An 18,064-nucleotide genomic window follows, 5' to 3' on the forward strand; every position below is an offset into this window, starting at 1 on the left:
CAAAGCGGAATTGTGAAAGGCATAAACAGATACTTTTTGCTGGCCAAAATGGCCCTTAGATATGACATAGCACACTGACAAGATTAAGGTAGTGCTGTTTCTGGGAGGTAACTAAATATAGCTTTGCAAATATAGTTGCTTTGCAATTTAGTATGGTAATAGCCATAGCAATTTGAAAAACTTTCCCACTTACACCTCTTCTTGAAAGTACACACACAGAAATTCAGACATGATGATGCAATGTTAGACACACAATGTGTTCGCTTATTATAAAGGGGCCTGCAACGCACTTCTGCTACACCAGCTGTAGGCGATGTCGATGTGCAAAAAAATGTTCGAAGCCAAGTGATGAAGCTTAGTGCAAATGAAACTTGCCGTCCATCCCTACGCATGCAGACAGTTTCAAAATAAATTTTTGCATGACCTTATGTCACCTGAAAAGCTTGAGCATTAGGCCGACATCCTGAACAATAACATGCAATAGAACTGTTCTGCCACAAAAGGTTTTGGTTTCACAACTACATCATTTTATTGCTTCCCCAAAACATGAAAAAAAATATGCATGTTAAAATTGGACCAATTGCTGGTACTCTGAATGTGAAAAACCAAGTTTTGAACTCCCACAGCATAACGAAAAAAAGAAAAGAAAAAAAAGAAAGGCCGCGTATCTGCTCCTTTCGTTGCAAATGCCGACTAAAGATGATAGTCGACTGGCTTCCCTGCCTTCCAAGTAACCGCCTCTCTTCTCTTTCTCACTCACCTCATACTTCAGTAGCCCAAGAAAGACTATCGTTTAAAAAAAAAAAAAAAAAAACAGTTGGAACAGCAAAAGAAGTGCAGAAAACGGAGCTAGCACGAATGCACGTACCTTGGTGCCCTCTTCCAGGTTTGCAGTGAGCTCCATGTACATGTCATATGCCGCAGCCAGCTCCATCAAGACAGCCTCGCGGTTGTTTCCGCCGTGCCCCTGCTTCTCCTGGCAGAACTCAGCATTGGCTGCCTGGAGGGGGGAGGAGGAGAAGGAACAGAGCGTATAACACACCACATTCAGAACGAGCTCTGTGCAGAACAGAGCAAGCGGATGAAGGTTGCACCGTTGGAGTCAACGTTCCTGAAAAACTACACCACTGCCAAAGGAAGATTGTGTAGGCCACACACACACTAAATGAAAAAATAAAATAAAAGAAATGATGGGGTTGAATGCGCCGAAGCTACTCTTGGGCTATGAAGCGTGCCGTAGCGGAGGGTTCCAGATTATTTCTGAGCAATTGGCGATCTTAAACACAGGCCGAAATCTCGTCACAGGTGTTTTCATATTTTCCCTCCGCCTGGAAGGTGCCACGGTGGCCGTGATTGATCCCACATTCTTGGGCTCAGCAGCACAACACTTTAGCCACTGAGCCACTGCGGCAGGCCACACTAGGTGCATAGTTGGCAGGAAACCTGCTGCAGTCTTGAAGAATCCCTCCCGTTTCTATCCCTCATCAGTGGAAGCTAGAACAGTCGAATGCCTTGACAATGAAACGTACGTAACAGCAAAGAGATCTCTGTTCCCTGCCCGTTACCTGTGGTAATCAAAAGCACACATTTCCTCCCCCAACCTCCCGTTTTCAATACATGCAGGCTTTGAGAAAACCCTATAGCTACCCTCAGAGCTGGCCACATGTCCTCTTTGCACCATGTTGTTGTTCCCAGCGTGCCCCCTCACCTGGATGCTCTGGACCAGCTGCTGCTCCCTGGCCAGGCTGTCGGCCACCTGCTTCTGCAGGGGGCCCAAGGACTCGCCCAGCATCTCCACTGAGAGCGCCTGCTCGTTGATGCCCCCGTCCTCGGTCAGGGCCGACAGGAACTTGGGCCCTGCAACCACGAGGGAAGACCCATCACACACACTGCATGTGCACAGCCCTTCCCCCAACCCCGAAAGAAGTAGCCCATTGCTACTTCTGTAACCTGCTTCACAAACAGAGGAAGGTGTGGATATTCTCACATTTGCAAGGAATTATGTTATCACATGCAGTACTTCTTACTCCTGTGAGCGGTGTTCCCCCCCCCACCAAATGGTTTCTTGCGGCAGACCCCGCATAGCTACCCTTCCACGGACTGCACCCTGCAAGCTTATACAGTAAAAGCTCGTTAATTCGAACTCTGTTAATCTGAACTCACGCCCTGGTGCCAGCAAAGCCCTGTACATTTCAATGGGGGAAAACTCCCGATAATTCGAACGCGTCCATATCCAGAACGGTTAATTCGAACTATCATCTCCTGGTTTCCATCGCTTCTCGCAGAAGAAGTGATCACAGTGTGTTTACAGTGATTACAGTGTGCTGCAAATCCAAGCCAAACCAAATTATTCGAGATGCGAAACAACAAGGAAAAAAAAAAAAAAAAAAAAACAGCGTGGTGCGCGTGTTACACACCGGCAACAGCTTATTTCCCTTCTAAAGAGGGCGCCGCGTCACAAACGCCAGTGCCCCGGCGCATGCCATTATTATTTACGAAATCACCCACCACAAACGTGTAGTAGCGCCTAATTCACGATAACGAGTCTAGAGGTGGCTTCTTTGTATTATGCCCGTGCAGTGTGGCGCGATTTCCATTCATTCTGGCGCCCCCCCGCTAATTTGAACTCTGCTTAATGCGAACAATTTCATGGCACCCTTCGACTTCGAATTAATAAGCTTTTACTGCAACGTGATATTGAAGGAGAAAGAAAAAGAAAAAGGGAACAATTTAAGTAGGAAATTATATCTGGGCCCGGGTCTCGGGCGGTGGCTCTTTACTTTGGTCCTGCCACAGCAGCTGCATCTCAGCAAATGCCAGAACATGTCGCAGGTTTTTTTTTTTTTTTTCCGCATTTTTTTACAGATCAAAATGCTTGGCAAGGCTGGGTTGAAGTTACTGGTATGTGCACATCTATCCTTCTGCTTCCCCCCAGCCCCTGCAGGCTGTGCCACTAGGAGGGGGAGTGATGCACTACAGCCTTGTACAATGGAGGACGGGGAGTAGACGGGGATGTTGAAGGGGGGGGGGGGGGGGGGGGGGGAGAGAGAGAGAGAGAGAGAGAGAGAGAGAGAGAGAGAGAGAGAGAGAGAGAGAGAGAGAGAGAGAGAGAGAGAGAGAGAGAGGAGGGGGGGGGGGGGGGGGCACATAAAACTCAAAACAGGCTCTCCTAAATACCTGATTTGGCACATGTTTTAGTGCACAGCACTTTGGAGCCCGCTAGTGTAATTTGACGGCAGCGTTGGCCTCATTACCAAGCGAACGAAGGGCGAACTGAAGACAGAAAGGAAATGGAGGAGGAAAGTGTGACAACAGTGTGAGGCGGAGGGTGGTATGCCGAGGTAGTGCATTGTGAAAGTGTGAGGGAAAGGCAGCGAGGCATGCTAGGCTGTGCTGATGAACCGGCACAGCCCAGCATGCATCAATAGTGGCCGATGAACCAAAAACAAGTAAATGCCGCTTGTGGTTCATCGGCCGCTATTGTATGAACAGCGGTGGCAGCAGCAGTGCGAGTGGATGCTCACTCATGTCAACCGTGGAGCTCTTGAGCTCCGCCTCGATGGCCTCGCGCTCTGCCTTGATGGTCTCGACTTCCTCCATCAGCTGCTTCAGCCGCTGGACGCAGGGCGAGTTGGTCGCTGTCGGGTTGCCGGACGGAATGCCGCTCTGCAGCTCAGCCTGCACACAGGAGGAGGACATGCCCTCAGGCCTGGCAGGTTGGCCAACTTGACTCGGCACACTCTGTGAATATTCATGCCATTTGGGAATGCCCCTCTTTACCCCCGCTCCGTTTACCCAACCCTCCCGCTACCTGGCTGGAGGTGACCGGGAGCTCCTCGCCCGAGCTACAGCTCCTGACCACCACTAGGGCTCAGGATTACCTGGTGCTCCTCCCTCACCTGAGGGACACTCGCTAGGACTGAGCCTCGTGAGAAATAAAGTTATTCTCTCTCTCTCTCTGTGAATGTTGCCACGAACCATGCATTGGGTTTGTTTATTTATGTTTTGTTTTTGCTGACCGACTGTGCCGGGCTGTGTTATCCATGGGCCAAGGGAAGCGCACGTCCCATTCTTTATTTTGTATGCCGCACATGTTATCTGCTTTGATAGGGAGAGCGTTTCAAACTAACGTCGCCAGCCTAGAATAATGTTCTTTGATCTACAGTGGTCTGGATGTAATTCGACGGTTCGAGAAACACTCGCACCAAGAGATAAATGCCCGCAGAGCAGATGCCGCGGCAGTCTTTTTGCCGACACTCGCCTGCGCACATCACTTTGTTGACTGCCGCTTTGCCGCCTGTGTATTTTTTGAGTTGTTAGGGGAGCACAAGTTCACTCAAATAAACTTGTTTTTCCTTCAAGCCAACTGTGTCATCTTTGGCGTCGTGACAATATCACACGGGCACTTGCTTTTCTCCGTCCGAGGACCAAGATGTTCAATTGTGCACGAGAGCTTTCCACAAGCCTCAGACCTTGCAGAAATGCCAACGACAACAGTTATAACAGCAAGGACAAAGAGCCCACTCACGTCAGAGGCGCTGAGCAGCTCGATGTTCCGCTGGTGCTTCTGGAACTTCTCCTGGACCGTCTTGTCGGCGTCGGTGGCCACACGCATGATCTCCTTGTACTTGGCCAGGCTGTTGCGCAGGGGCTCGTTGAGCTTCTCCGAGGGGCTGCGCGTCCAGCGCTCCTTGAACTGCGCGCGCAGCTCCCGGTCAGAGTCCTGCTCCTCCTGCAGCAGCCGCTCGCCCTGCGGGAGCAACGTGGAGGAAGCGGAGCAGACGCTCGTCAGAAGCTAGTGGACACTTTTTGGAAATCCGGAGAGCCATGGGAGAGACAAGACACTTGTTGGAAAGCCACATGAAAGTGGACACTCGTTGAAAAGTCCCACAAGGGAGACTGACACACCTGCACAAGTGGATGCTACTAGAAAGCTGGAAAGCTCGTCACAATAAAAATCTTGCAGGTAAGAACAAACAAGCAAGGGAAGTCTGTACAAATTATAGATTTAGTAATAAAAGCTAAAACTGCTGCACAAATGGGGTTGCAAAGTAACGGCGATGACAGGTTCTCACAAAGAAACAATAAACGAAATTCCAAGAATGCGGTGACTGTGATAAAAATGTTTTACCTCAAGAACGTAAGAACTAGGGGCATAGGCGAAATTCATATAGGAAACTTGTGCAGCGGCCCAACTCATCTAGTACCATTGACTCTGCTTGTGACCCCACACTGCCACGGAGGGTCTGCCAAGGGGAAAAAAGTTTAAACGGGGGACTCGCGACTTAGTAAGCATGTCCAGAAACTTTTTTTTGCTGGGTGTGTGATTATGCAAAACACTATGGGGATGACAAGAGGTTACAAGGAATGGTTTATACGACAAATAATTTCTATTGTTATTATGTCATTTTGTGAGCCTTCTGTTTTTATTCCAATCTCAGTGCAAGGCACGCATTCTGTAAAATATATTCCAGTTAGTTGGAGCCTGGATTGTCTTAGCACCCACACTACCATTTTCTGCAACCATTCTCAGCCCACCTATCAAATATTTAACACAATCTGTGGAGGCGCATTGCCTGCAGTAAAAGCAAGCCACACTTGAAATACCATCTTGATTCACAAAGCTTGTAAAGACTAGTTCCATGCCACGAGCCATACGAAAACTGTGTGTCAAGAGGCATTTTCACTCCCTTCAGCTAATAACCCCAGAACAAAAGCTCTAAATCTGAAATTTTCAAGTGCGTAACGCAGATGCCACCAAAAACAAACTGTGGCCCAACTCTGATTTCAGGCACAACACGGCCACCACGTAAAGTAGAAAAACTAGGAGCTCGTCATTGTGCCAGCACGTAGTACCCTCTCCGCTAATGCCAAATTCTTTCCACGCCCCATCTTTCGTAAAGCGCAAAAAAGAAGCCCCGCGAAGCGCCCACCTCAGCGAGGATTTCGCGATTCCTCTCGAGCAGCACGGGGAGTTCGCTGATCAGCTTCCGAATGGCCTGGATGCCGCCCTTGGCCCGCACAGCCTCCGCCTTGTCGCGGATGCTGGGCGGGAGGCTGTGGCCCGTCGTGTCCTCCAGGGCCGCCGGCAGGTTGAGGGAGGCCAGCACCCTGCCCAGAGGGGGAGGAAGAAAGGAGTCACACAAACAACGGAACCCACCGACACATCTTGGCAGTGAAGCTGGAATTGCCTTACATAGGGACAGCATCACCAAGGGTTGTGGAGTTCAGCTACCATTGTCGACTTAGCCGTGTGAAATGAGTAGCCAAGATAACCGGCTGTCATATTCCGCCTTCAGGGACCTGTGCTACAGCACTTGGCATAGCTTCTTGTCGCTTACATTTCACGAAGAAAGGCAGACCACTGGAGGCAGCTTGGAGGATTTTCTGAACAAGCTGGTGACGACGACAGCGCTCATTCACTTCGCTGTTCGTGCAGGGAACGGCTCGTGTTCTACAGGGACATCACAGGCTAGAGCCGGCCAGCTTCCCCCCAGCTCGTCCTACCCTCAGTAAATGGCAATCCGTGGCTTGGCGACTTCTGCAAACGAATTCGTACCCCAACCCGGTGGCATACAGTCATTGTTACACCGGGCAATATTCTGACTAGTGCCACCGGTGTAAGGACAGGGCAGACCTAGCACACATGCTATGGGTCTGTCCACAGGCGACAACATCGCTAGTGTAGAGCAGTGGGCGACTATTGCTCAGCTCCGACCCAGCGGATCACGTCTGGGCCATTCAGCTGGCCGAAGATGCTGCTAAAGCCCAAGGGCTCTTGGCCGAGGTCTAGGGTTCCTGGCTGTTATGCAACAAAGTTATCTCTCTCTCCCTTCCCCTGGTAGGGATCAAACCTGGATCACTTTACTCATAAGCAAAGTGTTGGGGGTGATCTTAGAGCTGCGACAGTGCTAGGCCGCAACTAAGTACACAGTAATAGAAACTAAGGAAAACGGCATGAATTAACGCATTAACCCCAAATAACAACGCTGCCTGTATCAGGCATGTTATACAGGCGGTATTCATTGCTGAGTGTACGGAAATTGCAAAGCATAAATACAAGGTACTCGCAAGAATAACCCAAGGCAGGCACTGGCAAATCACTGCTCCACACTTCCGACAGCTTTCATGTTGATTTCTGATGGAGGCGAAAAGCAAAAACGCCCGTGTGTACGAGATTTCGGCGCACGATAAAGATCCCCAGGTGGTCAAAATTAATCCGGAGCCCTCCACTACGGCGCGCCTCATCGCCTGCGTTGTGTCGGCACGTTAGACCCCACAATCAATCAATCAATCAAGCTTTCATGTTGACTGGAACTGCTTAAATTTTTTTTGCCGTACTATTCTGGCGTTCTTCAAAACTAACACTTACCCAAGCTAGCCTCACTTGGCTCATATCCCCAAACAATCAGTTCATCCTACCCCCTCCTAAAACATCGCGCCACAGCCATCGTAACGCTGTTTACCCACCGCGCGCTCACACTACAACTTTTCAACGTTCATTTTTTGTTCATACAGCGCATGACTGGAACAATCTTCCTGCCGACATCGCCGTTATTACTGATAGCACTCTTTTTAGGTCTGCGATACAAGATTTGTGTCATGACGTGTAACCCTTATTGTTTACATCATTGCACTGTATTTTGCCTGCCTATTTTCCTGCACACCCCTCATGTAATGCCCCAAAAGGGCCCTTGAGGTACCAATAAATAAATAAAAATAAATATATGGCAGCCCTTTCCTGCTTAGTACCATCACTCGTACCATTCTAACATTATTTCAAAGTGATCGTTGACCCGAACGAAACTAATCAAAAGTAGCACCATGCCAGAAAGGGACGGCAGGGACATACCCGTTCAGGTACTGAGTCTGCTGCCTTAGCCTGGCGATTTCCCCATTCACGATCTCAGTCTTGCGCACTTCAAACTTTTGCACAGCTTGACTGACGGACACAGGCAGCAAGGCACTGAAGAGGTCTGGGCAGGAAGAGAGAAAAAAAAGAGATCGGCAAGATGAGGAAACATTTAGGGGGGAAAATACTAACCAACAACATAATGCAACAATTTATTTCACTGTTCAATATGAAACTAAGGAAAAAACAGTTTTAGGGGGCTTGACATAATGAAGCACAGTTGGCTTCTTCCTGGGCCTGAAGAATTAAAAACCTGTAGTGTTAAGCGTGAGGGCATTTGGGTGTTTTGCTTCTGTAATAGGCGCAGTCACAGCAGCTAGGAATGGAACCTGTGATTTCTGATTCAACCGAACAATTTGACCATTGAGTCATCATGCCTGACAAAAACAAAGACAGAGATGCTGATGGGGAATGCTATAATAAAGCATGCGCCACGAATTCCGGCATGAAGCTGGTAGACACCCCCACTGCTCCTTATTTTTGTTTTTCCCTCACGCTTATGTTGAAAGCTGTAGGCTAGCATTGTGATGTAAGCACATCATCTGTACAACAAGGTATTACAGCTTATATGATACGCCTGCCTTAACGAGTGTGACACAAAAGTCCTCGATACAACAATTGGGAGGTTGTGATACTCAAGCACAATAAGTTTGTGCGGATAAAGATAAAAAGCTACACACTGTCTCTAGCAAACAGAATCCCCCGTTCTTGCATTCAGAGTCCTGTCAGTTTCATGCTCCTTTAGCAGCGGAGCAGGATGACGGAATGGTTGCCTCGTTAAGCCTGACAAAAGAACGCGCCCGTACCCTGTCCCGAGGGGCTGAACTTCTCTGGGACCGGCAGCGGCTTGGCCAGCACTGCCTTGCCGATGGGCGGCAGGCCGCGGATCTCGGGCACGCGGGCGTGGTAGATGAAGTCGTTGTCCTTCTTGACGTCCTCGTAGAGGAGCGAGATCTTCTTGGCCTCGTCACGGAAGGAGAAGGACACGCCCGCCTGGCTCTCGGCCGTCTTCATCAGCTCGATGGCGTGCTGCAGACGGGCCAGCTCCTCGCCCACGTTCTTGTTGGCGTGGCACAGCAGCGCCTGGTGGTACTGGGCGATGGCGCCAAACGCCGCCTGCTTGCTCGCCACTATCGGAAGCCATTCCTGGCAATTGGGAGAGGACAAGAAAACCGTGTCACGCAGTGCGTGTGGCTTTGCACTAAGTAGTGTATGCGAGTGTGTATGAACTTAGATCAGACACGTGAGATGACCCCCCTTTATCTCCTTCGTTGCAATGCTTAGAGTGACCCTTAATTAACAGGAAGCAGTAGCTTAAAGGGACCCTGCAACACTCTTCGAGCAGTGAAAATAAACCTGCGCGATGTTTAAATTACACTGCCAGGAACACCTGAGGCAAATATTGCACGTGCACGTGAAGCGCTGAGCGCGCAAATCACTGTGAAAGAGACCGAAAAACCAATCGCACTCTCTTCAATTTTCCTCATTATGCACCACTGGCGTGGCCGAAATGACGTCATTTCTGCCACGGCTGCCCTACTGGCTGTCGCTGGTCAACTTCACGGCTTATTTCTCGCATTTCTTGTGATTATCCGCCATCATCAGCACTGTGTACCAACCTTTTCTATGCCCGAACCTGTACGCACAGTTTTGGCATTTCTCTAGTGTTTTCAGTGCGCGTGGAGTTTGAATGACGAACTCAATACCTTCCTTTCAACCAGACCACTCGACAACAAACATTTATTGCTTCAAAAACGCCCTACCAGCCTGAGCACGCGCTTGCGAGCAGGTAGCCATGCCCACTTTTTTGTTGCACCAGCCCACAAATGGGACTTTCCTTTTTGCAGAGAAAGGGAGAAAATTTCCCGGCATATGATGAACCGAACGCCACCAAACAGAATGCTGCGGGCTGCCCCTCTCTTTGGGAGAGAGTGCGCAGCTTCCGTTGCGTTTTCCACGGTACAATTATGCACTCTTTCTCGAGGGAACGATTATGCACTATTTCTCATCGCACGTAGTTTCAGTGACAGCGAACAGATTTTCACAATTCTTGCGGGAGGAGATTCCTGGGACAATAGATTTTACCCCCAAATACATTCCGAGTAGTAGATGGTAAGTGCTCCAGGGTCCCTTTAATGTGGCTACAACGGATTTAAGCCTGTTATGAGGTCCCCTGAATGAGTAGGGAAATTATATTGGTTATGCAAAGCTATTGTGTGGTATTTTATATAGACACAATTTGCTCCTAATTAGTGACAACACAAAGCAGTAGATGCTCTCACTGCAAAATCAACATATCTAGGTGCAAAAAAGAAACAAAAGACACACACACACACACACACACACACACACACACACACACACACATGAAGGAGGACACAAGACATGTAGAGTAATCTGCAACGTTGCTGTCATTAATTGCTGTCATTGTCAAAGGCCAATACTGTCATTAATATCTGCTTCTTGCTCAGCTTCAGTTCTTTTTGGCCAGAGCCAAGAAACCACATGAAGTCATCATAAACTAGCCAAGTCTTGTCAAATATTTTTAGCAAAAGGTAGCGGCTCATGTCCTTGCCTGAATTCAGAAGGTGCCTTAATCATGGCTGACAATCCTCATTGGTAAACAACATACTCCGACTGCTTCTTTGTGGCTGTAATCCTTAAATAACGTGAAACATAACAGCTGTTTTGAATTAGCATAAATGTGTGCATAAGAAAAAAAATGCTCCTTTGCTTAAAATCAGCGTTTTCCTGTCCAACTGGCGCTCCCTGGAACATCACAATTCATTTCTTTCGCACAAGCAGCAACTAACGAACAATCCAGCTCATAGTGTATAGACTATGCAATCACAAAAAGAAAAACAGGGGAGTGGAGTGGACCTGGGTGCCTCACCCTGTCCCACATGTTCTTGAGAGAATCTCTCCCCATCTGTTTGGCGGCGTCGGCATAGAGCTCTTCACACTGCGCTGCGACCTTCGCAATGATCATGTCCTTCATTTTGTCTGCAGAGAGAAAGCGGGAGAGGGAGAAGTTCAAGCTGCAGGAATCGTACGCAAACAAACAGACAGTCGCCACTGATTATGACCAAAATCAAAAATAAAAATTCTTTTACAGGACCAAGAGATCACCAAGCCACCAGGGCTGGGCGTCGGTTAAAAATTTTAATCCGATTAATCGGCAGGCTTTAATCGGTTAATTGATTGATTGATCGGTTGCGATGCCTTAACCCTTTGATACCCAGCATTGCTCAGGAAAAACTTAAACAACTTTTTTTTTTTTTTCTCCCAGGCTTTGTGGGGTTTTGGACATTAACGCCAATGTTGACTGACGAAGGTACTCGGACCTTCGAAAAGTGAAAGAAAGAGTACAGCAAGTACTTCTGCCCACTAAAAACCAGACTTGCTTTGCTCGTCAAGTCACATCAAACCCAGCGGCTCGACAGGCATGTGACAGGTAGGCGAAATTGTGAAACTTTGTTGTTATTACAAATGACAGCAATAGCAACTTTATGTTTATGGTCTCCACTTGAACCATAAATCTCGCTGATCAAGGTGTGTTCTTCTTAAACTGATACATACAGCAGCAAGGGCCCAATGCTAACCACGAGTGACACCCCATTTTGTCCGTCATAACGAACCTAATTTTTTTCTGATTTCATATTTATGATGCCTGCAGTCCTTTGAGATCATAAAAATGTTTTTGCGACCATGAGCAACAAAATGAAGTTTTGGGCATCAAAGTTTAGGAAGAAAACTGAAATATTTTATATAATTATAAAATATAAAAATAAGTAGCAGCAATATGCTCCTAAGCCTGTTCACATCTTTCTGCAGTGGTTTGAGGGAAGAGAAAAGGAAAGAAGGTGCACTGGGGATATTATTGAGCTCGGCCAGGAGCTCACCTGCATACAACCCAGCGCAAAGAAAGGGGAGTAGAGGGGACATAAAAGGATAAGAAGACAGAGAGAAAAATAAAAAACTAGGGCTAAATCAGGCTAGCACATCACAGAAATCCCAGATGGGCTGAGCAGATCATCATCGTAGCTCTGATGCGGGTGGGACACTTATCACCGCGGTTGTCACTCGCGCTATTCAGGAACACTGGCTAGTGTCATATTTGCAGGGGGAGTTGTTTTATCGTGGTTTACTTGCACCAAGGTTGGTTAATAAACAACAGTACAACGGTGGGAGTGCCCGCTCGCTGTTTTTTGTACTATGTATATTCAAAGTAGCAGTTTTCCCGCCTGTCTTGGATATCAGCTTACAGTTTTAATCACTACCATCTCTGAGCATACTTGCATCGTTTTTTGCTGTGAAAAAAGGTGTGCTCTTTGAACACCAATACGATTCTCAACATGCTTGTGCACAATTTAACAAAGATGCCTTCGTTTCATTTCGCTCACGTCGCGTCAACTGATTAACCAAGTAAAAAAAATTAATCCCGACTAAAGCATTAATCAATTAATCAGAAGGTTAATCGATCAATCACCCACCCCTACAAACCACCATGCAAACCTGCACGACGTCACTGCAGCATCCATAAGGCTGCACGGGCCGGCGTTATCAGTCAACCTCAGATCCAGAAAGAAACTGAGGCTTACATTCTGACACAGAAACACAAGAAACTGCCCGCGTTTAACTCTGCAATCGAGCCGTTGCCACAGATAAGGGTTCAACCAATTCCGTGCAGCATCCCTTGATGACGGCGGAAAGAAGAGAGGTGCACGGGTAGTGTACGAACCAGCAGCCGCCTTGCGGAAGAAGCTCTCCTGCGCCTGGGCCAACATCAACGCCTGCAGGGCAGACACCGTGTCGGCTTCAAGGTCGGGGGTCAGGTCGTGGTGCACATTGGGTGCACTGTGTTTCATCATCTGGAAGATCCCGCTGGCTTGCTGCAAAGCAAACAGAGCGGAGGAGGCACTTGTAACACTGCCACAATTTGGACACGGCCGCATTCGGGGATCCCGATTTGCAACAACCGCATGGGCAATGTCATTTAATTCGCATTAAGTAACGAGGGCACAAAAAAAAAAAGTAATATGGTATTGCGTAGCCACGAAATAAGTAGCGAGACGCATGTCACTAATACAGACGCCTGATAAAAAGTGATGAATTTCCAGATTGCTGAAGACATCTATCCCAAAGTTGTTCTGCTGATGCAGCTTTCGTTTTACACTGGCACTGTCAAAAAGTAATGCATGGCGTTCTGTGGTGGCTATCGATTCTTAAAGGCCACCCTTTTTTTACCGTAAAAAATAAAAATGATGCTTCAGCTTACCTACCCATCACACTTGGCTTTCTAATCAACTCCTCCCAAAGAATAATTACTTTTTTTCTCTTTTTCACTTAAACGGTATGTTGCAAGTGCACTGGTCAAAAAAAAAAAAAAAAAAAGGCGGTGAAAAAGGGTGGGTACCTACCTGGAAGTACTTAGCGCAAGTCTTGAGACCTTCGTCGTCGCTGATGTCGGTGCACATGCCGGCAGCAATTTGGGACTGCATGGCCGCAATGTTGAACAGAATGCAGAGCTTTTCATAACTCAGGGACGTCAGAGCTGGAGGGCAAGAGTAAATCTCAATTGGAATGAGGTTGAAACAAGCGGCTCAAAGCAAACACCAGCCAGTCAGTGATTTGTTCCTATAAAAACGCTGACCTTAACAGGTCCTAAACACTGCAGGAGAATGAATGTCTTTACATAAGTTAGCAAGCCCGGTGAGCGGTATCAAAACTTTAAAAACAAAGCATATGAAGGAAGTGTGGAACCCAGATAACCCTAAAATGGGCTTACCGAAATCTTAAAAAAGGTGTTTTTTTTTTTTTATCGTTCTGTTATTTACATTCCTTTCTTTTTTCGGGGTTCCGGAAAATACACTAGACGGTACATGACGGAGACGTAAAAACGAAGTATGCCCGTAAGTGTTACATGGCTAAACCAATTATAGAAAGGCTGGAAATACTGTTGCAGGGACTTTGACGAGTATATTTTAAGGGGACCATAAAGACAAAATAAGAGTTTTGTTTACTCAGAAAAACTGCCAAGTCAGAAAGACAATCAGGCTAATATTGAAGCAGTATCAAACAATTAAGCCATATAACAAAGAAAGCAGGGACAAGTATGTGCACTTGACGGCCGTGAGATAACTATGTGAGAGATAACTATGCCTTTGGTTCTGTTTCATTGCTCAGCTTGAATGCGAAAATGAAGCTAACACATTGATTACCCAGTTTTTGGTACATCCCCAAAGGTGCCGATGCTGACGTTGTGCATCGCAAAATAACATCCAAACACACAGCATGCCTCGCTGTGTCAAACAACACAAATGGTCATAAATGAAATTCGTTGAGGACACTTACTTAGGCTGGCTGTTCCACTAAAAAATCCACCTTTGTCGAAAGCATCCTTCCATTTGAACGGTATCTGGAACATCATCACAGGCAATGTCACGGCATTTCATCATCTTTAATTAGCACGCAACGCCTGAACAAAAGCGTCAGACCATGGCTATTACGCAATTATTTTGGATGATGACAGCCTCTAGGAGAGCTGTCAGAAGTTTATTCTGATACTTCATTATAGTTTAAATACAGTTTTAAATACAGATTACTATGCGGCAGATCGCGTAACGCGTGTTTTCAACTTTCCACTGCACAAACACCGACGACTGATGCTGTCAGAAAGTATCTCTCCTCCCCCACGCACAAACGTTTGTGAGAGCAACCTAAACTAAAACCAACGAACGGCTCAAGTGCGGGACAAAATAAAACGCCATCCTTACCTGTATGTCACTGGGAGGGCACTTCGATTCGAGTGACGTTAGCTGATCATAGTACCTGCGACATAAGACACCGTGTAAAAACAGAAGCAATGATCTCGCTGGCCGGTTCAGCGCCAGCACGGCCGAAACAACCACATCCAACACCACAGCAGCTCACACGTATAATGATGTCAGAAAATGAACTCCAAAAAGCAATCCGAGTCTGTTTGAATACTGATCACGACACAGACCACCCCCCACCCAAGAGATAAATTCACTGCGACGTTCACTGCGATCTTGGAAGTGACAGCATAAACGTTTGGCTTTGACGGAACAATCTCTCATATCTCGTTAGGGTGAAACTGGGGACAAATGTCAAAAGGAACAAGCCATACCTGTACATGATATCTAGTGAGCTTTCGTGTTTGTCGAGGGTTCTCCATGTCGCGTTCATGCGAAGCTTGTTCAGCTCAGTCAGGGCTTCATTGTAGTTCGACTGTTCGTCGGCGGTTGAGTAGTAGGTGGATATTACATTGGCCAGAGGTTTGATCAAATCGACCTCGGAGGTCTTTTTCAGTGGAACGGCCAAGTAAACCGCCATCTCTGCCCTGCCCCTCTTGCAGCTCTGAGAACTTCGAACGTTCCTTCTTCCGCTACACCGACGATCTCCTCTCAGGCCATTGCTGGCTGGCTACATGTGACTCATGCCGACAGATAACGGCAACGGCAACTTTAAATCGCGGCTGAAGCAACTAAAACGTAGCCGTAGGCTTGAGGCAGTCACGATCTTGTGTTGTAAGAACGTTGTGTTCGTAAAGTATATTTAAAATATCCTCTTTATTAGTATATAGTTTTATTCCGCAGTATTTTACGATTCCGTCGCCAAGGCGAGCGCATGACCAGCACTGACGTCAACGCCGTCAACGCCCTTGTGATGGCAACTTTGGCGCGCTTTTTTCCGCGCGTTTTATTTGCGGCTTTTGGCGCTCCTGGTCCGCCGCATTGTTGTCGTTTTGTAAGGCCTACTTGCCGTAATTTTGCTTCTGCCATAAGAAAATCGGACGCGAAAAAGGCACCGAAGAGGAAGCGTGGTGGACCGGAAGAGTTGGCAGACCCTGAACAACAAAACGATGCCGGCAGTGATTCCGAGGATGCGACGGCAAAAAAGTCGAAATCCGGGAACGGCCAGCAAAGTGCGACAGGGGACGAAGCTAAAAAGCCGTGGAACCTGAAGTTGTGCTCCTGGAACGTTAATGGTGTGCGAGCCTGGCTCGGCAAGGATGGACTGAACTACCTAAAAGAGGAGCAGCCCGACGTGTTCGCCATCCAGGAAACGAAGTGCTCGGATTCGAAGTTGCCCCCGGAGGTGAAAAACGTCGACGGCTACCATTGTTACTTCTTGTCTGGCGACCAGGAAGGTTACTCCGGGGTCGGGCTCTTGTCGAAGATTAAACCGTTGGACATTAAGTACGGGATCGGTGTGGACAAGCACGACAAAGAAGGGAGGGTGATAACGGCAGAATACGAGAAGTTCTACCTCGTTGCGGTGTACGTCCCCAACGCCGGCAAAAAGCTAGTGCGGCTCGATTACCGCATGGAGTGGGACAAGGACTTCCGAGCCTACTTGAAGGAGCTGGAAACAAAGAAACCCGTCGTCCTGTGCGGCGACATGAACGTGGCCCATCAAGAGATTGACCTGGCCAACCCCAAAACCAACAAAAAGAACGCCGGCTTCACGCAAGAGGAGCGCGACGGCTTCTCGGCTTTGCTAGACAGCGGCTTCGTGGACTCGTTCAGGCACCTCTACCCGGACACCAAAGGAGCGTACACGTTTTGGACATACATGATGAATGCCAGGGCCAAGAATGTCGGCTGGAGGCTCGATTACTTCATCCTTTCCAAGGCTTTGGAGAGCAACATTAGCGACAGCTTGATTCACAGCAAGATAATGGGAAGCGACCACTGCCCGGTCGTGCTGCTGATGAACGTCTGAAGCCAGTGCCAATTCTCGTCAAGCTGTCAGGAGTCATTTTACACATTTATTTGTCACTTTGTACCGTTCAGCATTCATTAAAGTACCTGAACCGATTTGAAAGCTTCCAACCACATGCTGTGGATAATTCTATGAGCCCAATTTTTTAATGGCCTCGCCTTCTAGATGGTTAACATTTTTAGAACTGCAGCCGCTCCTTCAAGAGAAAGAAACAACATTGATTTTCTTGAACTTTACAACAGGGTTGGTGTCAGTTTCAACTGTTTTAGAAGCATAGCAGAATCTTATTACGTCCATGTAACTGCACAAATGAAGTGCATAAACTTGGAAAACATACAAGTCTATTTAAATTAACAATTTTCCAGCAGGACCATGCTGTTCACCAAACGGTGCAGCAAAGAACAAATACAGTTGTTTGATGGCTGTCATAGGTCAGGAGATGCAACGATGCATTAGGGTTGCAATTAAGTTGCTATGTTTTATTTCTTTATTGGGAACTTGCTATAACATCTTTGGTAGCACTGTTTGTTCTCATGTTTTGCTGTTTTTGCTCTGCTGCTTTTAAAATAGTGAACTCCCACTAACACGAACTCGAAAAAGCCATGATAATCTGTTCGTCTTATCAGAAGCCCTCCCAAAAAGAGAATTGGCAACATGCATAGGTGCATGCAAGTATCTTGCTTCAAGATGACAAATGAAGTAGACTTACAATGGAGGAAGTAGACAAAAAATGTCATTTACTTGAGTGCGCAACTTGATATAAGACTGTCTTCAAGCGTTCTTGCCTGGTTTTATCTAGTCCAAGCAGCGACGGAGAGCATACACCCGCTACTTCAAGCGACAACGCAGCAGAGACAGAGAGGGAACTCCTTGTTTTCTCGGTGGTGACGCGGTGGGACTCGCTACGCGAACCGACGTGAACTTGCGTGCTCCCGCTGAGAAATGGCATTGGTGGGTGAGCAGAGCTGCTACATTTGTGAACATGAAGCCTTAGTCGTCGCTTTACTTTATCCTCCTTGTTTTGCACCTCTCTCCTCCAGAGAAGAGCAGCCACAAAACTGGCCCTCATCCTTTTTTCTTTGCTTTGTCACTGTCACCACGGGTTAAAAGGTGGGAAAAGTAGTAGCTTTAACCGAGACGTTTTTCGTTGCTCCCTCTTTTCCTCCATGGCATGACTTCACTTCGCACTGTGGTTTTATTTTACTTTTCTTTCCTTCTGGCTGCGCGAATGGCCCGCAGCACCCCGCCAAGACTGCCATGTTTGCTACCCAGAATCTGCAGCCATGGTGCTCACCGCAAAAGTAGTTGTTCTTAACCAAAGAGTATGTGCAAGGCTTTTTGTCTTAAGCAGATTTTTTGTGGAAAACTACTATACAAATGTTTCTTAGTTGTTCACCATAAGCA

General features: G+C 47.4%; 2 protein-coding genes across 2 annotated transcripts in view; one reads left to right on the forward strand and one right to left on the reverse strand.

The window, feature by feature from the left end:
- The window catches only part of Alix (programmed cell death 6-interacting protein-like protein AliX), a 24,763-nt gene extending 9,384 nt beyond the window's left edge, over nt 1–15,379 (reverse strand). Inside the window, exons 1-12 of the mRNA XM_077707059.1 lie at nt 15,063–15,379; nt 14,689–14,743; nt 14,267–14,330; nt 13,333–13,466; nt 12,654–12,804; nt 10,806–10,915; nt 8,719–9,058; nt 7,853–7,976; nt 5,934–6,111; nt 4,529–4,750; nt 3,525–3,678; nt 1,709–1,857 (exon numbers count right to left, since the gene is read on the reverse strand). Coding sequence (XP_077563185.1) covers nt 1,709–1,857; nt 3,525–3,678; nt 4,529–4,750; nt 5,934–6,111; nt 7,853–7,976; nt 8,719–9,058; nt 10,806–10,915; nt 12,654–12,804; nt 13,333–13,466; nt 14,267–14,330; nt 14,689–14,743; nt 15,063–15,268 — 1,887 coding nt within the window. The 5' untranslated portion in view covers nt 15,269–15,379. The remainder of the gene's footprint in view (nt 1–1,708; nt 1,858–3,524; nt 3,679–4,528; nt 4,751–5,933; nt 6,112–7,852; nt 7,977–8,718; nt 9,059–10,805; nt 10,916–12,653; nt 12,805–13,332; nt 13,467–14,266; nt 14,331–14,688; nt 14,744–15,062) is intronic.
- Nucleotides 15,380–15,547: 168 nt separating this feature from the next.
- On the forward strand, nt 15,548–16,755 carry LOC144178915 (exodeoxyribonuclease-like). The gene has a single exon (XM_077707061.1). The coding sequence runs from the start codon at nt 15,563–15,565 to the stop codon at nt 16,658–16,660; it is 1,098 nt and encodes a 365-aa protein (XP_077563187.1). The 5' UTR covers nt 15,548–15,562; the 3' UTR covers nt 16,661–16,755.
- Nucleotides 16,756–18,064: the final 1,309 nt, after the last annotated feature.

Source organism: Haemaphysalis longicornis, unplaced genomic scaffold, assembly GCF_048455015.1.
Source record: "Haemaphysalis longicornis isolate Haplotype H1 unplaced genomic scaffold, Haemaphysalis longicornis Haplotype H1 scaffold_4, whole genome shotgun sequence".
Taxonomy (NCBI): Eukaryota; Metazoa; Arthropoda; class Arachnida; order Ixodida; family Ixodidae; genus Haemaphysalis; species Haemaphysalis longicornis.